General features: G+C 64.0%; 2 protein-coding genes across 3 annotated transcripts in view; one reads left to right on the top strand and one right to left on the bottom strand.

Moving 5' to 3' along the window:
* Nucleotides 1-3,373, top strand: UBE2T (ubiquitin conjugating enzyme E2 T). 2 transcript variants are annotated; one of them, XM_006908298.3, is made up of 7 exons: nucleotides 1-120; nucleotides 773-942; nucleotides 1,454-1,523; nucleotides 1,847-1,952; nucleotides 2,049-2,147; nucleotides 2,239-2,322; nucleotides 2,998-3,373. In XM_006908298.3, exons 2-7 carry the CDS (start codon nucleotides 837-839, stop codon nucleotides 3,145-3,147), a joined length of 615 nt encoding a protein of 204 aa, XP_006908360.1. In that variant the 5' UTR covers nucleotides 1-120; nucleotides 773-836; the 3' UTR covers nucleotides 3,148-3,373. The 2 variants fall into 2 exon arrangements, with proteins under 2 accessions (XP_006908360.1, XP_015442047.1); XM_015586561.2 differs by having other exon boundaries at nucleotides 2,239-2,373.
* Nucleotides 3,374-6,280: 2,907 nt separating this feature from the next.
* LGR6 (leucine rich repeat containing G protein-coupled receptor 6) overlaps nucleotides 6,281-19,829 on the bottom strand; it is a 51,679-nt gene continuing 38,130 nt past the window's right edge. Inside the window, exons 8-19 of the mRNA XM_015586563.2 lie at nucleotides 18,816-18,884; nucleotides 17,225-17,296; nucleotides 17,001-17,072; nucleotides 15,894-15,962; nucleotides 14,847-14,918; nucleotides 13,852-13,917; nucleotides 12,794-12,865; nucleotides 12,175-12,246; nucleotides 10,833-10,958; nucleotides 9,984-10,144; nucleotides 9,503-9,580; nucleotides 6,281-7,596 (exon numbers count right to left, since the gene is read on the bottom strand). Of these exons, the coding sequence (XP_015442049.1) occupies nucleotides 6,341-7,596; nucleotides 9,503-9,580; nucleotides 9,984-10,144; nucleotides 10,833-10,958; nucleotides 12,175-12,246; nucleotides 12,794-12,865; nucleotides 13,852-13,917; nucleotides 14,847-14,918; nucleotides 15,894-15,962; nucleotides 17,001-17,072; nucleotides 17,225-17,296; nucleotides 18,816-18,884 (2,185 nt within the window). The 3' untranslated portion in view covers nucleotides 6,281-6,340. The remainder of the gene's footprint in view (nucleotides 7,597-9,502; nucleotides 9,581-9,983; nucleotides 10,145-10,832; nucleotides 10,959-12,174; nucleotides 12,247-12,793; nucleotides 12,866-13,851; nucleotides 13,918-14,846; nucleotides 14,919-15,893; nucleotides 15,963-17,000; nucleotides 17,073-17,224; nucleotides 17,297-18,815; nucleotides 18,885-19,829) is intronic.

Genomic DNA, 19,829 nt, shown 5'->3' with positions numbered 1-19,829 from the left:
GCCTTTGAGGAGACGGCGGACGGCGTCTGATGGGCCGCACGCACCACGGGGCTCACAGCTGACGGGGAACCGCCCAAGCCGACCAGGGGCCCGGCCCGCACTGGGACTCGGCCCGGCCTGGTACCCGGCCCACGAGGGGCCCTGGGGCTGGACGGCGGCCCCCGGCGCGGAGGGGCGGGGACGCGGCGCGGGAGCGCGACTTGCGACCCCCAGGGGCTGACGATGTGTTCACGCGGCGTGAGCGCTCCCGCTCCGCCTTGTACTGGAAGTTGGGGCCCGAATGCGAGGCAAGGGAGGGGGTGGAAGAGAGGAGGTGAGCCGGCCGCTCGTGGGCGGGCTGCGTGGGCGCTCGCCGCGCCGCATCCTAGCCTGACCCATTGCATCTCGGAGTGGTGACTCCCGTGCCACCAGCCGTGCACTCCTTCCCACAGTGGTTTCCAGTCCCCTCGTGAGCCAGGCTGCAGGCTCGAGAGGGTCAGTGGTGGGCAAAACCAGACCCAGGCCCTGCCTGAGTTTATAATTTATTCGCGGAAGCAGACGTCAAGTTAAAACATCATTATTGTCGTTTGTAGAACTTTTTGCACCTTTTATACTTATTTAAAAAGTTTGTTTGCTTGATTAGATAAAAAGACAAATGCAAAAACTCTGATTCCCTTCTCAGAATAGGCTAGGTTAATATAGAGAACCCATTTTCCCTTCAGTAAATTGACGCAGTGCGCTAAAAAACCCAGACCCTTGCTGTCTTTGACATGGTTGCCCCTTTTCTCCGCAGCACGTCCCAGCCAGCTATTCCTGCGGCTGAGAGAACCGTGTGGGCTTCCCGTTAGCTGGGAATCATGCAGAGAGCTTCACGTCTGAAGAGAGAGCTGCAGCTCCTGGCCACCGAGCCACCCCCGGGCATCACGTGCTGGCAGGACACCCACAGGGACGATCTGCGAGCGCGTAGGTGTCACATTCGGCCTGCGATGAGTCGGGGCCCTTGCTGACGCTGTGCTGGAGTTTAAACGTCTGTGTTCTTCCAAAGTGGGGAGTGACTGCGAGGTCCTTTCTACCGGGATTTGGTTCCTGCCCTATGCAGGATTTGCGTCACATTTCTCGTTGGCCTTTTTGTGACAGCTTTTGCTGATTTGTAGCCCAGAATTGAACATCAGCTCTGAAGCAGTGTTTGGACCAAAGAGCGGCGTCTCAAATATTTAAGGCAGGAGACACGTGCTTGGAAGACTGCAGCCCAGACAAAGCAAACCTACAGGCTGCGTGTCCCCGTGGCCCCTAGTTTTCAACTCTGTCTCAGGCTCCCATACGTTCTTAGTTTGACATCATCAGCCTGTGGGTGCATCAGTGCCCTGTGTGAGGGCTGCATAAGTCTGAGAGAATCAGAGCCCCAGACTTCCCGGGGTCTACGGGGTGTGATGCAGACCATCCAGTCACCTCTGAATGTTTTTTTTCTTTTAAGAAATATTAGGTGGGGCCGACACACCTTATGAAAAAGGTGTATTCAAGCTGGAAGTCGTCATTCCCGAGAGGTTAGTGTGAACGAGACTCTGAACTCTAGGATAAGGCACAGTTATGAGAAGACAGCGTGTGGCGAGCGTTAAATGTAGGAGTGGAAGGACCTGCATTTCCGGCTCCGTCTTACCATGACGTAAAGCAGAAGTATTTGGAGGGTGCAGGGGCTTGATCCAGCTGGTGGGTGTTTGATTGTTTTTAATAGTATTGTTTGTAAATTAACATAATAAAAATTTCGAGAGAGAAAGGTTTGCCTTTCAAAGGCTGTCTTCCTGACTAATTATGATTACTAAGAAGCACTATATTAATAGAACTTATCTGTCGCCCTGTGCTTTCAAAGGTACCCATTTGAACCTCCTCAGATCCGGTTTCTGACTCCAATCTACCATCCGAACATTGATTCTGCTGGAAGGATTTGTCTGGATATTCTCAAGTTGCCACCAAAAGTGAGAGGGGGGAGGGTGGACTCTGCGGTCGGTCTGTGAAGCCTGACTTGGAGCCACGCTCGCCAGGCCCTAGCAGCTGCCTGTCTGTGTGTGCAGGGCGCCTGGAGGCCGTCCCTCAGCATCGCGACTGTGTTGACGTCCATCCAGCTGCTCATGTCAGAGCCCAACCCCGACGACCCGCTCGTGGCTGACGTGGTGAGTGTCTGTCCTGGTTCCCCCAGGCGGCTGGACCCTCCCCTGCAAGTCCTGCTTCTTTCCACTGACTCTCCCTTGGATTTTGTCTCAGTCTTCAGAATTTAAATACAATAAGCCAGTCTTCCTCCGGAATGCCAGGCAGTGGACAGAGAAGCATGCCAGACCGAGCCGGGAGGTGCGATGCTCGTGCGGCCCTGACCTTGCTGCTGCTGCTGCTGATCCGGATGTGCGGAAGTGTTTGCCGGGCCTGCCGGATGGGTTCCATACTCCGGAGTGGCTAATCCATGTTCTCCAACTGCGGCCCTCTGATTATTCAGCAAAATAGCCTAGTAGCTCACCCAGCAGATTTCCCCACATCTGTCACCTATCGACAGCACTAGACGGGGCAGGCAGCAGCTGGTTGATTCTTTTTGTATTCCTGGGGGTAGATGGGTAGATGAGGGTGACTCAGATTCTTTTTTCTGTTTCTTTCTAACACTGAGAAGGGACCGTGTCTGCAGGATCGGGACATGGTGAGGAGGGTGTAGGAGGGAGGAGGCAGTTGGCTTGTCTTCTGGGACCATCTATGGGAGAAGGAGGAGGAACTGCCCCAGTTCAAGTCGATGGTGCAGTGCAATGGGTAGCGCCCTCCGGTTGCTGCTGAGTTATGACACCCTTCAGACTGAGGGAAGTAGCGGTTAGTGTTACTTGTGGAGAGAAATGAAAAATTGAAACGTGGAAGGTTGAGGAAGGTGCTGTCGGAGGCGCATCGCGTACAAGAAGCGATGAAGCAGCGCCCGGAGTCGTCGTGCAGCGCTGCGGGTCCCTCCCGGCAGCAGCGCGAGCCTTGCTGCTTTTCACTCCTTTTTAGGCTGACGAGGAAGAGGCGCCCGGCAGCCTGCCAGAGGCCGGCGACCCAGAAGCACGCGACCCAGCACGGAAGAGGAAGGCCAGGCAGCCAGGCGGCGCGGAAAAGAAATTCTGCCCCGATGTTGAAGGCGTTTGTCCTGGTTCGTCTTAGTTAATATATTTTCTGCCGGAGCGTCTGCGTGGCCCGCCTTTCTTAAATGGTTTTTTTTTTTTTATACTTGATGACGTTTGGTCTTTGTGCTTTGTAAAACAGAACTTGTATTTTTATGTATTCTGCTTTTACATTGAATCTCGAAGTGCATTGTGTTTTATTTAGCTTGTACGTGCGTATTTTGAAACGTTTTAAACCTGAAAAATAAATAATAAGTTAACGTTGAGTATGCGTTTATCCCGAACATGCATCTGGGAGCAAACTGGCCAGAGACCTTACACCAAGGACATAAAATAGTCGAAATCGTTCTCCTTTATTTTGCCAACTTAGCCAGCATCACTAGGGACACGGGATGTCTGACACAGATGTAGAGCAGCCGTTAGAAACGATTCGATGACTCTAGGTTTTCGGACGTCATCACACAGTGTGGGAAGAAGGAAATGTACCCGGGATTGTAGGTGCTTCCTCCCCAAGCGAGGCGGGGGCTCAGACACTGCAGGGTGCTCCTCGTGCCGACTCCCGGCAGCTCCTGGGCTCTGACACCTGTGACATCCAAGGGCAAAGCCTGCAGAGCTCAGGTTCAGAGATGAGGTCGAATGAGTGGTCCGGTCACCTGCTCGGCTTCCGTTCTGTTCCGTGCTCCCTCTGGCATTCGTGCCCCTGCCCTAGGTGACCGCCAGGGGCCTCCCGTCCCGATGGCCTCTCCCGATAGCCCACCTTGCCGTCCAGACTCCCATGCAGCAGCTGCACTTCACCCTCACGCCGAGGGCAGGGGTGCAGACGGGGTGTTAGAGAAGCCTGCCCGCAGGCGACGGGACCCCAACTCTCCTGAGCAGACAATAGCCACCAGTTCACCGGCGAAGTAGGCGGGCCCTTTCGGCACCTCACAAAGAGGACTCAGGAGATGGTCCCATCTGCGCACCAGTCTCCGTGGCCAGGGAAGCCCTCCCCGGTGCCACCACACAGTGGAACCTGCAGTGGGGTCAGCTCCAGCTCTGCATCAGGGAGCAGTGGGCCTAGTGGCCTGAAGGAAAGTCGCACAGATGTCCCTGACCTGTCATGTGCAAGCTCAACGCTGTGGGAGCTGGAAAGAGCTGCTACAGACAAGGGGGCCGGGGAACTGGGCGGCCCCCCAGTCCCATGCGGAAGCACCTGCACCTTCTCAAGTCAAAGGACATGACACAGGCCCGGGCACCAAGCATCAGGGCAGTTCTGGGGCGCGAGCTCAGCCAGGGCTCTGGCTGTGTTGTCCGCCCGGTGGGCCTTTTGGGCTGGGAAATGGAGCCTGTGGAGGTACCCGGATATGTTAACGTCTTAAGCCTTTTTCCCCAACAGAAACTGCGCGAGGCCCTGGGTCAGGAGTACGGACCCAGCAGCGAGAGCTACGCTGTGTGGGCCTTTCCTGCTCCAGCCCCATCCCCGAGCAAAGGGGCCACAGCCCTGTTTTTCACCCCGCACAAACGCACCCGTTCACACTACAGTGTAGGGGACCAGGACAGGACCTGGCCTGAGAGTGGTCAGCCAGTGTTGACCACTGACCTGTGACTTGGCTGAATGGAGAAAAGGCAGCGCCTGCCGCCCTGACCACCCCTCTGAAGCAGCCCCTCCCTGGGGCCACACCCCGCTCCAGCAGAGGCCGTGGCAAGGGGCTGAGGGACACACGAAACTCTGCTGGTGCATATCGGACAGTTGTTCCTTGGCTGCCTTGTTTTGGGTGAAAGTGTCACACCTACAGGGCTTTTTGACTAATAGAAATAGCTCATGGAAGACCCTGCAGTCCCCACACACCTGTCCTTCCACCAGAAGGGCCGAGCTTGGCAGATCTGGGCAGAGAGATGACAGGGGTGCCACCCCAGAGCTCGCAGACAAAGCGGAGCCCTGGGGAGGGGCCTGGCCGAGGCGCAGAGTCCATTCAGGAGGGGACTGCGTGCCCTCGGGTCTCCATCCCAGACTCCTGTCCTGGCGTGACTGATGTGAGTGCCTTGGGCCAGGCCTCACCCCATGTTCTCTTCTTAGGTCTGTTGAAGTGCCCCAGCTGTCACCTCCCCATCCCGGGGCTGAGTGAGTGTGTGTTTGGGACAAGGAGGGGGACCCTGGAAATGCTCAGAGGACCCGAACGGTAAAGGTCGCAGCAGGAGAGGCGGAAGGGCGGTGGCCTATTTGAAGCACCCAAGAAGCCCGGATTCCTGTACTGTTTCCTACTGTGCAGTACGTACAACAAATACCCCTCCAGCCGGCTGGCCGAGGGCGCCCTGTCCCCCAGAGAAGGCAGGGCCTGGGAGGCGAAGGGAGGACCAGGCTTTGGTGGACGGTGGATCGAGAACCACGAGGAGGCAACTCGGGGCCAGAGGGAAGCCAGACTCTCCTGTGTCCTCCCTCCCGAGGACAGACTCCCGTTTCTCTGAGCTGGGGAGGAGGGGGGAGCCCCGCCTCCAGCCCCAGTGTAAGGCTGAGGCTTCTTCCCCACCTCCCCAGGGAAGGGCAGGAGTGTGGGAGGCGGCACATGGAGTCTGCTGGTTGGTGGCGTCACCCACTTTAACTGGGCTGTGCTCCTAAGTCAGGACCGGTAGCATCTCGTGGGGTCACAGGATAGTATCAGGCGGTGCAGAGACGAGGCCCTGGGAGGGAGCAGTGCTGAGTTATGCGAGACGTTCTTAGATAGTCCACGAGAACCGGACACGCAAACAAAACCCGCAGTCGAGTAACTCGGGGAACCGGGTTTGGCACAGTGCCGCAGATGCTCCCGCTGCAGAAGAGCTCAGAGCGCCCGCTGCCCGGCGCTCACGGGGAATGGGACACACGGCACGCTTGGTGTCCACTCCGCGAGTCGGGCGGGAGGTGCCGAGAGCTTTTGCAGTCCCCTCGCAGGCCTTCTCTGCGGGGTCCTCCCGCACATGGAGTCCTGAGCCCGAGCTGCTTGGCCCCCACCCCGGTCACCACTGTCTTGCGTTTCCCTCGCTGCCCTTAAGCAGACGGGTTTCCAGGTCTCTGGTCCAAGCTGCAGGCAGGACCGGGAAGAGGACACCGGCCACGGGGCACGCTGGTGACGGCATGCGAGGGAGGCGCCCCGGGCGGCCAGGGCCGGGGCCATCCCGCCAGGCACCGTGCTGCTGAGTTTAGGTTGAATTTATTTTACAAGCAGCCATCATTCGTGGAGGGGAAGGGAGGAAAGGGAAGAGAAGGGGAGGGACATTTACACGTGTGAGGCGAAGGCCGAGCCGGAGGGCCCGCCGCCCACGCCCACCGACAAGCCCCCTTCGGCCGACGAGGCTCCCTCTGCCCTCGGGAGCAGTTCCCCGCCCGCAGAGGGGCATAGGTTCCCACAGTGGGTTCCCTCGGGCTCTGCGAAGTGGCTGCCCTCCAGCTTGGGGAGCTCTGGCTGCTGACGGGACATGACAGTCACTGAGGGGAAGACACAGGTCTCTGGCCCAGGGGGCTGCCCAGCCTCGGAAGCTTCCAGAATGAGGTCCACATCGGAGAAGGCCACCAGGGCCTGGGTGGAGTCACGGGAGCTCTTCTCCAGCTCGAGGGCAGCCGCGTGGGCCAGGGTCCCCTGGGCCCTTGAGCAGGACCGGAGCCCCCGCAGGTCCTCCCGGAAGTGGGGGCCGAAGAGCAGGTAGAGCAGGGGGTTGAGGCAGGCGGGCAGGGGCAGCACCACCAGCAGGACGGACTTGACGGCCTCAGGGGTGACTGGGACGAGGCCGAGCACGGAGGCGATACTGAGGAAGGCCACGGGGCAGTGCAGGAGCCCGTCGGCCAGGATGAGCCAGGCCACGTGCCTTCCCAGGGCGCAGTCCCACGTGGCCTCCAGCTCGCCCCGCGGCAGGTTGCAGTAGAGTCTGATGTAGGCGCCGGCCATCACCAGGAAGCAGAAAGAGTTCGTCATCACCAGGGCCACCGCGAAGCCCAGGGCTGCTGGCTGGCCCTCGGGTAGGGTGTAGGGCAGGCAGAGCGGGGAGGCCCCGTAGTCTCCCACCGAGGCCAGGGGCAGGGCGGCAGCCAGACCGGCCAGGGCCAGGCAGCCCAGCGCACCTGCTCGCATGCTGCCCAGGGAGGGGGCCTTGCCATAGGCCCGGAGGCAGGACACCGAGATGCTGCACTGCACTGTGGCCAGAGTCAGCAGCAGCACCGAGGCCTCGGACCCAAGCACGGCCAGGAAGCCTGTGGCCCGGCAGCCCAGCCCCGTCTCCCAGCGGGCCCCGTACTCGGCAAAGTGGCCAAAGGTCAGGGCGTCAACAGAGGCCAGGAGGCCGCAGGAGATGCCGGTCAGGGTGTTGGCACCGGCTATGGCGCCGACCACAAATTTGACCGGCGGCAGGGGGCCGGGCACGCCAGCGAACATGCTCAGCAGCACCAGCCCGTTGCAGAGCACGGAGAGCAGCACGATGGCCCACACGGCCAGGCGGACGCCCCAGCTTTCGAAGAGGTGCTGGCAGGGCTTGAAGGGGCCTGCGGGAGAGAGGGCCAGACGTTAGCTCTGGCCAAGGGACGCCCGACACGGGTCTGAGACAAGGCCCGGGAAACGCCGCAGCCTCTGCCCTCAGGCTCCCAGGCTGAGGGAGGCCGAGCCGGTTTGGGGAGCCCCCAGTTGGGGTTGAGGGGAGGGACAGTGGGGACATACATGCAGACAACAGAAACGTAACAATCACGCACGAAGCACAGATCAGCACAGCGCCGGGCGGGCAGGGCCTGTTAGGCAAAGCAGTCTTTACAAAGGGCACATTTGGAAGAAAGGAAGGGACGGCCGGGCATCGGGGACTGGAGAGGGCTGTGGGGTTGGGCTACGGCCGCAGCAGAGACACCCAGCGGCGTCGGGCTGCCCAGGGACCCCTGAGGACCCGCTGCGCGTCGATCACTAAGTCAATCAAAACGCGACGACTCCCGGCATCCTCCGGCCTGGTCCTGTACTAGGTGGGGAGACTCTGGCATTTTCCGTCCATCTCCCCAGGCTCTGTCCTCAAGCCCCCTTGTAACTGGCTCTGTTAACCCTTCATTTCCGTTAGCTTCAGGCTCCCACTCTGCAGGGTACTGCAGGTCGCTCGGGAATGCGAGACATCATTTCTTAGGAGCGATATTTTAGACACATATGTTTGATCGTCAAGTAATGGACGGTAACTATAGACAATCTGGAAACCATAACATGGGAAAATTAAAGCTACTTATGACCTCACCTCTCAGAGAGAACTCATCATTTGGTATGTTTCCTTCCATTAAAATATGTATATATGTTATACATATAGACTTTTAAACCACATCGGGGTTTTACTGTATGTATGGCCTTTCAGTCTCCTTTTCAAAGTTAAAATTCTGTTACACGCTCTCCCCCGCACCCTCATATTCCTCCAAAACAGGTTTTCAGAGGCTCTCAGGGACTGCTCGGCCACGGGGAGACGCCATGACTTATTTGGCCATTTGTACAAGCCACGTAAAACAAGTTCCAGGTGGACTTTGCCTGTCTGAACTTCCTGGTTTACCTCCTTGCTGCTGGTTTTCCGGAGCAGAAATTTCTGTGCAGCGTGAAGCACACGAATTTCCAAGCCGGAGAACACGGCGCCGCGTCCTGTTGTGGTTAGCGCTCCCGCCCCAGATGGCCACCAGAGGGCGCGCTGCGACCACGGAGCGCTGGGAGCAGGTGCAGGCAGTGACCGTCAGTGATAGACAATGCTGGACAGTGCGGGGCAGTGCCGGACAGTGCGGGGCAGTGCCGGGCAGTGCCAGGCAGGAGCGGTTCGGCCTTGGAAGGCCATGGGGCAGAAGGCTGAAGGCCCGAGGCAAAGAGACGTGGGAAAGTGGAGAACGGACGTGGGGTGACGCAGAGGAGTCCACTGTCCCTCGCTGCCCATCCCGGCCCGGGGCCCACTAGAGAAGCAAGCTCTTCTCTCTACGAAAGGGGGTTTGGCGAGTCTGACCGAGCTCGGGGCTATAGGGTCAGGCGGTGCCTAAGGAGTGACTCCCGACATGAGCTTCTCGCCTGGAGACGGCCAGAAGGAGAGGCCGTGGCCTTTCTGGGGAGCCGAGGCTGGGAGGCCTTTCAGAGTTCCGTCCACAGAGGGTTCCCGGGCCTGGGGCTGGACTGCGGGGGTGGCCACTCTGCCTGAGTAGCGGGTCGGGGCGGGGTCTTTCTTGCTTTTCTCTCCAACGAGAGAAGTTTCCTCCTGACATACAGCGTCCCGTCCGCGGCCTCGGAAAGCTTGCTCCGACCCCTCCCCCGCCCCGCGCCGCGCCCCCAGGCAGCGTGGGAAGGCTCTCGCCTCTTCCCCAGGAGGCGCGTCTTGCACAAAGAGCGCTGGCAGCAGGCTGCACACGGGCCCAGCCACGGGTCCAAAGTCCTGCCCGCCCCCGGACACCACCTCACCTGGAGCGGGGCTACACTGGACACTGGGGTGTGGCTTTGTGTCCCCCGTCTCCAGCTGGAGTTCGTCCACCAGGTCATCTGAGAGGGGAGACCAGAAAGTGGCTTAGGGCCTGGGCTTGGTGTCAGCCGAGCCCCACTTTTCTCCGAATGGCCCCCCTCCGCGAAGTCCCCTGAGTCACTCTGCTTAGCACAGTTCCCTCCAGTGGCCCGCACATCGTCTCTGCCCTTGGGTGTAAGCACCGGGCCGGCCCCCTGCCGCCCACATGTGGGTCACCTGCACTGTCGGCTCTTTACAGCAAACATTGTCCTGGTCATTACTCTCCCCCAGGCACCTCTGCGAGACGGCCTTGGAGGGACGAGGTACAAGGTCATGTGCAGGCCACCCGCAGTCCCTCCTTGGCTCCCTCGGGCCCCCCAGGCCTCCTCTCCAACTCCCTCCACAAGGCCCCACCCATCCTGCCCAGGCCCAGCTGTCACTCACAGTGGTTCTCGGCCTGTCCGGCAAGAAGGCCCAGCGGCCTCCGGGGAGCCTCCTGGTCCTCCGGGTGGGCGTCCTCTGCCTCCCACTGCCCAGTGGCCTCGGAGACACCGGTGCAGGCGCCATAGGCACAGCACTGGTAGGCGTAGGGCACCTCCAGGACCCTGGGGCGGGGGCGACACGGGGCCTCAGGGAAGTCTGGGGTCTCGGCCCGGCTCTCAGTGCCTGCACCACGACCCCAGTGCCCCGATCCTGCATGGTGGCTGCAGCCGGCTCCTGCCTCAGGCTCGGGGTGGGGAGCAGCTGGCCCGGCCACACAGCACTCAGCGCGGGCCCCTCCTGCCAGCACCTCCTCCTTGCCATCCAAGGGTCAAGGACCCTCCCAGTGACCTCCGCCTGTGCCCCGTCCCCACCCGGGGCAGGGCGGAGCTGGGCACCCTCCTGTGCGGTCGCTGGTTTGCAGCCATGGGGCTGGGGCCGCCACACGCGGCCACCTGGGCGTCGTGAGTGCCCGGGACTGCCGTGCGGCTCGTCATCTGCCCCGCAGCTCCAGCTCCGCCTCGGCTCCATGGCCCAGGCGCTGCCCAAGGGAGACGAGTGGCTCGGCCGCACAGGGGTCAGGGAGAGCGGGGTCGGGGGGCCAGCCCCCCATCCTGCTTCTGTCCTCACCTGAGGTCTGTGTCCCCGGGGGCCGGGATGGGGAAATGCCACAGAGGAGAGAGGAGGGCGGGGAGGCATGGCTCCTGCCCACTCGGCCTTGGCCATACCCGACCGCTGGCCACCAGGCCTTTCCCGTGGCTGCCCCTGTCCGTGCTCGGTGCTCAGCTGCCCTGGGGGAAGCCAGGCCCTCACCTCAGCTTCGGGAAGCTGTCCTTGGAGAAAGGCTGGGACAGAGCCGGGTTTCCCCTGAGCTTGAGATGCTTCAGGCCCCCGAGGCCGGCCAGGGGCAGCGTGCTCAGCTGGTTCTCTGTCAGGTCCCTAGGACAGTGGACAGTCAGGGTTACTGGCGGACAGTGGGACTCCGGGGCACAGGTCTGCAGTGAGCGTGTGGCCAGTAAGCCTAAGACGGAGCGAGAGGGAGGAGCAAGGACAGAAGGTGACCGCGTCAAGTCTGAGGGAGCAGGGTGCTCGCCAGCGGCCCTGTCACCGCTCACCCATTCACTCCCATCCATTCATTCGCTCGCCTACTCATCCGTTATCGGGTCCGACTACCTAGCAGTGACCGTGCTCGGTAACGCCACGCCCCCGGTTCAGAGGGGACAGAGCCCCTGGGCCCGAGTCCCATCCAGGTGGCCCTGTCTGCCCAGAGGGTGCCTGCCCATTGCCACCCCACCCCTGCCTTTCTGATGATACAGGAGCCCGGAGTTGGGACTAGGCAGAGCTGGCCGCGGGCTGCACATGGGGACTCTGTCACCCACTCCATGGTACAGCCAGAGGTGAGGCCATGCGCATCTCCCCAGAGATGCAGAGGAGGCCAGGGCTCCAGACGAAACCCCACAACGCAGGCTGCGCGGCCAGAGAAGTGAGCACCCCCTGCATGCCCAAGCGGCCACAAGCCTGGGTCTCAGTGTCCTCATCGTTCGAAGGGATAGAAAAGTCCAGTCTGCCTATCAGCGGGAGCAGAGCAAACGGGAGGGGGAGGGCGAGCTCCGTGAGGCCGAGGCCCGGAAGCCGGCGAGGGCAGACTGACCATGGAGGGCCGTGAGCCCCTGGCAGGGCGGCACCGAGGGTCTCTGAGGCCAGGCCTGGGGCCAGCTCAGTGTCATGGGCCCCGTCTGGGTGGACATGCCTTCAGACATGCAGGTGGGCAGGCAGCCCCCAGCACGGCGACGAGCCTGCACCGCCGGACGCAGCCGCCAGAGGCCCCCGGCAGCTGCCACCACGGCCGTTTCTGTCCTGTCACTTTAGAGGACCTGTGCTGCCCGCATGTGGCAGCCCTGCAGAGTCATGCTGGTGCGGGGGACCCTGCGCCCACGGCCGCCACCCCTCTCCACAGATCAGCGTCTGTGCAGACGCTGTGGGGCCGGGCGCGGGCAGCCGGCTCTGCGTCCATCGACCCCACGGTCTGTGGACCGCACTGCCACGGCAGTGGGTGAGGCTGGGGCCCACGTCGCGGGACGTGTGGTCGGACACCTACGCGGGTCCCTGCCCTGCCCCCACGGCTGGCCCACAGGACGGGGCCAGGGACACTTACAGTTTGAGCAGGGAACGCAGGGCTGCGAAGGCCTCAGGGTGGATGGACCGGATGGCGTTCCAGCTCAGGTCCCTGTGGGCAGAGAGGGTGTGACGGGGACAGGGACGCGCGGAGGCCCGTTCCCAGCCTGGCTCTCCCCAACCTGCCCCGCATCTGGGCCTCGCCGGGGGCAGTGCTCCAGCCTCCGGGGGAAGGTGCCCGGCCCCCGGCCCCGGCATGGCAGTGGGCTTCGTGGCCCTGGCCACTGCAGACGTGGCCCCGATGCCGTCTGGATGGGGACGCACCGCCCTTCCTGGGGAGCGGGGGTCTGCATGCACATCAGACACGAGTGCGATGGGCCTGAGCTCCCCACTTTACTGCGGGGCACTCACAGCGCCCCTCGAACCCCCAGTACTGTGGACACTCACAGGGCCCCCCGAACCCCAGTGCTGTGGACACTCACAGGGCCCCCTGAACCCCAGTGCTGTGGACACTCGCAGGGCCCCTCGAACCCCCAGTGCTGTGGACACTCACAGGGGCCCCCGAACCCCAGTGCTGTGGGCACTCACAAGGCTCCCCAAACTCCCAGTACTGTGGACACTCACAGGGCCCCCCGAACCCCAGTGCTGTGGACACTCACAGGGCCCGCAGGGCGCTCAGCTGGCCAAAGGTGTTGGCTCCAATCTCCCAGATGCGGTTGTGCTGGAGGCCACTAGGGCAGCAAGAGAGGCTGGATGAGGGCGGCTCAGACTCTGGCTCCCCTCCACGCCCCCACACACTGGGCGGAAGAAGGGAGAGCCCCCCGCTTGTCCTGGCGAGGGAAGGAAGGGCCAGCCCTGGAAGTCATCAGATTAAGGGCTGTGCACACGGACCAGTGGCCCTCGGTGAGTGGGTCAGGAAACAAAGCCACAGAACCATCCCTGTGGCCCCAAAGGGCCGGCTTCCCGCCCAGCCCGTGGACAGCCGTGACTGGCCAGTGGCCGGCAGGGCCCAGGAGACAGCTTGTCTGGGGGGATGGGCCAGCCTCGGCCGTGTCAGAAACCCTCCTTCCTCTGTCACAGACAGACAGGACCGCCCCTGACACCACCCCTGCTCTGGCCCCACAGGCACAGACACGGCGGCCTCGGGGGCCCTGCCAGCCTGAGAAAGTGGGAGCGGGGTGAGGAGGGCTGGGGGGGCCTCGGGAGCAACTTCCCGCCGCGTCGGAGCCAAGTCCCGGTGTCCCCGGCCAGCCGTGTCTGGGGCTGCACTCAGAGAGGCACTTCCAGCCCCTGCTGCTGCCCTGCTCGTCCAGCCCGCCAGGCCCCAGGCCTCCCTGTCCCTATCCCTGTCCCTCTGCTGGCCCTCACCACTGTCGCCTTCCGCTGTTGCCCTGGAGCCCAAGGAGCCACCCCGAAACTCTCGGGGCGTCGGCTGCTGAGCCCGCCATCTGCTGTGAGTCCAGGGCCTGTGCAGGCCTCGGCTTCATGGCCACTGTGGCCCCTGTGAGTGGTCCCTGCGAGCTCTAGGCCCTCACTCCTGATCCCTGACCCCCAGTCCCTGACCCCCGTCCCTCAGCCCCGGTCCCTCAGCCCCGGTCCCTCGGCTCCGATCCCTGACCCCTGGTCCCTGAGCCCCAGCTCCCACGCCCTCCGAGAGCGCGGGAAGGTCAGTGTGCATGCAAGCCCCGCCCGCAGACCTGCCTGAGCCCAGACTCACATCTCCTCCAGCTTTTGGCAGCCATGCAGGCTAGGCAGCTCCTCAATGCGGTTCTGGGACAGGTCCCTGGGGAGAGACGCAGGTCTGGAGTGAAGCCGGGCAGGGCAGCCACACTGGAGGGCCAGGCCCTGGCCAAGCAGCCCAGGGCCAGGAAGACACGACAGGCCCATGGCTGCGGACACGTGGCACAAGTCTGCACCCTGCCACGGCCCCCCTCCCGCAGGGTGTGGGTGGGGCCGGCCCCCCGCGTTTGTCCAGTCCCGCTGCCACATCTGTGCGAAGTCCTTGGGAGCCGGGGAGGGCCTGGGGGACGCGGAACCGGGAGTGACGGGTTGAGAGGCACTGCCGGGGATGAGGCGGGCGTCACCGAGTGAGCTGGGGGTGCCAGCCCCAGTGACCACGCCCGCGGTCACTATGTGTGGAGTTAACAGGAAGGTCAGTGCTGGGTCCTTATGGACCAGTGGACCCGACCCTTTCACCTAACAGAGGCACGGAGTGGGGACAGCACCTGCCCAAGGACACGCTGCCAGCCAGCGGAAGGCTGGGTGGGGCCCGCGTCTCTGACGCCCAGTGCGGCTTTTCCGCGAGCGGGTGCCAGGCCGCCTGGCTGCGGGGCCGCGTCTTGGGGATGGGGCTGGTGGCAGTGGGGTCGGATGCCTCCCTTGGCCCCACAGGCACTTCAGCCCTGCCCCGGCGGTGGGGGGGGACCCTCCTGTGTAAACTGGGGTAACAGCACCACGCATGGAGCGCCGACTGTGCGCTGGGTGCTTGACACGTGGTTTCCACCCCCCGCGAGTTTGGCCAGTTTGTACTTGGGGAAACGGAAGTTCGGAGGCACGAGCTGGTGAGCGGCAGAGCGGGCCTCGTGCCAGGCCCGGCTCCCGAGACCACCGCCCTTTGCCCTGAGCAGGAGCGGACAGGCTCCAGCAGCAGGGGCCTCTGCGGTCCCCGGGCGTGGGGTGCGACGCGGGACTGGGGGCGCGTGAGCCACTCACAGGACCCGGAGCCTGGGCAGCTGCTGGCACATCCCCGCCGGGAGCAGCCGGACGCCCGCGCGGGTCAGGGTCCTGCGGGGGGGACAGATGCGCACTGGAGCAGGCCCGGGCCCCGGCGGCCCCGGCGGCAGCTCCCGCCCCGGGCCGGATGCTGGCACAGGAGCACGGAGCTGACGGGGCGGGTGGCGGGAGGCACAGGGCAGGGGCTGGGGAGACAGAGGGACGCGCAGCAGACGGGCCCTACACGCCCGGCCCCATTCTGCCCCCACCCAATGTCTCCTAAGGTCTGCGGCCACCCTGCAGCACAGTGACCGGCATCTTCCGGGCTCCCCTGAGGGCAGGGAGCAGACAGGAAAGCTGGGGCGGAGGCCGTGGGAACCCAGCCCGGAGTCACCCAGGCTGGGAGGGAAGAGGGAGGAGGACGGGGCAGGGTGGAGAGCGGGCCTGGCTCAGGGGCAGGGTGTCCTAGTGGAGACCGAGCCAAGGTCATCCTTGGGGACCTGTTAGAGCCCTCAGGGAGAATCTTCCAGATGCCAGCGACCCCCGGGAAGACAGTAGAAGCAGAGACAGGTCCCCGCCCGGCCATGCCACACACAAGCTGTGTGACCTGGGGCTGGACGGTGGGCCCCTCACTTGTCCCGTCCACCCCCTTACTGCCCCGGGCCCGGCCACGCTCTGACGCCCTCTGCCCACGCTGTATGAGGGGGTGGCAGAGGACCGGGGAGCCGTGTGGATGTTGAGCTTCAGAAAGGCCCCCCGCCCCACAGGTGCTCAGTGCCCACGTGTGGGTCAGGAACCCCGCAGTCACGCCTGAGAACCCTGAGAACAGCGAGGACGAGAAGTCCAGCCTCCTCATCCCAGACCTCCCGCCACCGCCACCGGCCCTGCCTGCAGCTGTGGAGATGGGCATGGCCCCTGGGGCCAAGCCACATGACCTCTAGGCCAGGCTGGAGCCCGCGGCAGGGGCAGGCAAGCCAGGACAGCCCCCAGAGTAGCCCCCCACCCCCCGGGGCCGAGCCAGGGCGGGGCCGAGGCCACACCACTCACAGCGTCTCCAGGCTTGAGGTGCCCTTGAGGTCTGGGAATTCCTGGATGTCTGTGGCTCCGTTCAGGGACCTGGAAGCAGAGCCAGCAGCTCGAAGGCGGAGGGCGGAGGGCGGAGCACGTCCACGTCCAGCTCCCAGCCCTCGGGGTCTCCCTGCATGTGTGGTCCGCCCCCAGCCTGCCTCGATCGCCCCGGCTGCCCAGACCTGGTGGCGGCCGGGCTTGGCTGACCAGGGAGCCGGCAGCCTTGGTGTTCGGGCCCAGAGTGCCAACAACACAGGCAGGGGACGGGGAGTCGCCTCTGCTGAAAAGGGGGCGACTCGGTGCCTCCGAGAAGCCCCGGGCGGCTGTGGCCGCTGAGCCGCCGTCTGCTGGGGCTTCGTCGGAGCGTCTGCCCTGCTCCCCCTTCCTAGGCCGCTTTAGACTCGTGGCTTCCCGGCCCCCACACCCTCCGGTGAGCACATGGACCCCACGGACCCACCCACGACAGGGGCACAGAAAGCCTGCTGCCGACCCAAGCGGGCAGCGTGGGGTCCAGAAGCGAGGCCCGATCCGGGGCCAGGGATCTGGGCGCTCAGGACCCGTCTATCAAATGCACCAAAACCCTCTCGGGTTTAGGGTGAAGACGGGGCCTGACGGCGAATACGAAAGCCAGGCGTGTGCTGTGAGGCGTTGGGGACGTCACCGGCGCTGTGGGCCGAGAGCAGCCAGGGAAGGTTCTGAAGAGGGGACGTGGGCTGGGGAATTAGACAAGCGGGAGGCAGGAAGCAAAGCAGCGAGGTGGGCGGCAGAGGGCCGAGGTCGCTGGACAGACTGGACCTCGGCGCGGTCCGGCGTCCGGGACATTCACAAAACTGCTGCCGTGAGCAGGACGGGAGGTCAGGTGGAAGCCCTCGGCGTGGACAAGCTCGGCCGTGGACCAGGGCCCGCTCACCCACCTGGGCTCTGGGAGGAGGCCGTGCCCACCAGGTCGGGGAGCCAGGGCAGCCTGCAGCCTGAAGTCCAGGCTTCTGGGCCACGGGGGAGGAGGGGGAGGGGATGGGGCGGCGGAGGCCACTCCCGGAAGTTGGGGCAGAGGCCACGGCCCTGGCAGCCCCCCCCCCCACTCACAGTGTGTGCAGCTTGGGCAGGTGCTGGAATGCAGACCTTCCCACCGACTGGATCGGGTTGTCGTAGAAGTGTCTGGAAGAGAGACCCCCACGCCGGCTCAGCCACTCAGCGCTGCAGCTGGGAGCACGGCTGGCGATCTCCGCCTCCCCCCCTCCCCAGGGAGACCGGGAGCATTGGCGCGGCCCCTCCCCGGCCCCCGAGCAGCGGGAGAAGCCTGGACTCACAGGGCCTGCAGCAGTGGGTTCCCCACGAAGGCCCTTTCGGGGATGGCTCTGATGTTGTTGTTGTGGAAGCCCCTGGAAGACAGCCGGGGCGGCCGAGGCCTGGAGGGGGTGTGCGGGGCATGGGGACCCCGGCACCAGCTCCGCCTGTGACCTCCTGGGTCACACAGCACGCCCCCCGCACCCCCCGCCACGTAACAGGGGTGACAGGCGTGGGGCCGGGCCTTGGGGAGCCTGGAGGGCAAGTCAGCTCCCAGGGGGGCCGTCCTCTCCTTGTCACTGGGGCAGAGCCCTGGAGGGTCCCCAAGGGGCAAGTAGGGGGGCATGTGGGAGAGCAGGGTGTGGGAAAAACGGCTTCAGGGGTTATCCCGCATGAGGGGTGTTCCCCAGATAGAGGCTTGGCCTAGAGGCCCTGAAGCAGCAAGGGGGTCAAGGCGCTGTCAGATGCTGACTGACCGGCGCCCGGCGGGGACGGGAACGAGGTGGCACCAGGGCCAGCGCCCTGCAGGCAGGATGACGCCTGTGGCTCACTGGGGACTTTTCGAGAAAGGTCCATGCCGCCACTGTTCTCTTTCCATGGAGGTCTCTGGCTTCTCTGCTCCCTCCCCCTCCCCCGGCTCTGCCACCTCAGGCCGTCCCTCACGCTGGCCTGGACACTGCCACTCACGCAGCCAGCCAAGGCCACCGTCTGGCCGCTGCTCCTCCTGGGTCAGCACTCCGAGGTACGGCTTGAGCCTCTGTGCCTACGCTGAGCTGTGCTCTGGGGACTGGCACGTTTATGAGCCTGAGGCCCTGTCCCCGAGCAGCCTTCTCTCCACGGCTTGCGAAACCAAGAGAGACAGACGCCACGCGCCGGCCCAGTGCTACCACAGCGTTCCGGACTCTGCTCGCGAACCTCGGGCCCCAGACGTGGCCTCTGCTGTCCTCCGCCGAGGTCGGGCACCCTGCTGGGCTCCCCCGGCCCGTTCCATGCCCCCCAGTGCTCGTCTGCACTGTCTTCTGCCTGCAATGCCTCCCCTTCCCCATCCCACCACCTAGGCCTCCAGCCTCAAGACCAGACTCAGCGTGGATTAACCACAACATTCTCTCTTACTCCGGGCTTCCCACAGTCATTTTAGCTGATACTGTACCATTAGGGTCAGAATTACAAGCCAACCCTAAGGATTTTGTCCTGGTCCCTGCTTTACATATGTTGCTTTGTGTCCCCAACGGCTGGTGTCTACGTCACTCACACGGCAGGCTCGGCAGGCGCTCAGTAAATGCTGGGGCCAGCTTCCCATGCCCTGTGGGTCCAGTGCTGAGCGGTGACCTCGTAAGCCAGCCCCAGTCCCTCCCTCGTTCACCTCTGGACATGCCCCAACCAAGGCAGGAGCAGTGCCAGGCCTGGCCTAACAGGAGGTGGCATGTGTGTCCCCAGGCTGGAAGGGCCCAAGGCTGTTTCCATTGGTGACACCCCTCGGAAATGCTTGAGGCTAAGCTAATGAGGCTGATGGCTGCTCGGACCTGCGCTGGGGTCGGAGGGCACGTGGCTATGGTTTTCCAGGAACCGTGGGAGGCCCGGGGCGGGGGCCGCCGTCCCGGCCGAGGCACTTACAGCTCCTGCAGCCTGCCCAGCGTGCTCACAGCGGCAGGGAACTCCTGCAGCTCATTGTGGTTCAGGTCCCTGTGGGGGAGACCGGCGGTCAGGGCGGCCGACAGCAGGCGGGCCGAGCCGCGCGAGCTTGGCTCCGGGCTGCCCAGCGGTGGGCTGTCCGGCTGTCGGCGGCGGGCGATGCTGGCAGCATGTGGGGGTGCTGATGTCCCCCTCCCGCTCCACACCGCTGGTGCGGGGTCGTCCTGACCAGCAGACTGAGCCCAGGGGACCCTTGGAGATGTGGGCGCAGGGACCGACAGCCCCAGAGCCGTCCCCGCTGGTTGAGGCGGCATCTCAAGCGCTGGGGACATCAGTGACAGGGAGGGGCAGGAGGGTAAGGGGGCGACCTTTAACACCTTGCCACCGATTCTTGGGGTTCCGGAAGGCTCCTCGAGTGCTCGCCTCGGCCCCCACCCTGTCGCCGTCCATAAGAGTGAGCTGCGCCTCTCATGTGGCTGCTGGCGGACGGCTGGGCCCGGCGTTGGAATGACCACGGCAGAGACGCGGTGCACACGCCCCCTCAGACGGACGCGACGCAGCCTTTCCGCACGGAGAGACGCGTGCTCAGCTGCTCCAGGCCAGGCGCCTGTCCCACGGTCGTCTGCCCGGGCGCGGGGACGTCGGGCAAGCGTGCCCACCAGCCACCGGGCAACATGAGCCGTTAGTGACCGCAGCTCTGTCCCCCTTACCCTCTCGAGGGGCCGCTGCGCCCGCCGTGGGGACCACAGCACGAGGTGGAGGCGGACGGAGGGACGGAGAGCAAATGTGACCTTCGAGAGAAGCGATTTACAGCTGCCCGAGACGAAAAAGGAAAGGGCTGCAGTGGGGGGACCCCCCCCAAGCGGGGCCACATCCTGAGACGGCGGTGCAGGCGGCACCCACAGGGCTGCAGAGCGCCCGCTGTGCGTGGCCGGCTCCCTCAGAAGAGACGTCCGCGTCACGCCTCGGGCTGGCCTGTGTCACTCGGTAGCCGCA

Source organism: Pteropus alecto, unplaced genomic scaffold (genome assembly GCF_000325575.1).
Source record: "Pteropus alecto unplaced genomic scaffold, ASM32557v1 scaffold563, whole genome shotgun sequence".
Lineage (NCBI taxonomy): Eukaryota > Metazoa > Chordata > Mammalia > Chiroptera > Pteropodidae > Pteropus > Pteropus alecto.
This window is presented reverse-complemented; position numbering and strand designations above follow the sequence as displayed.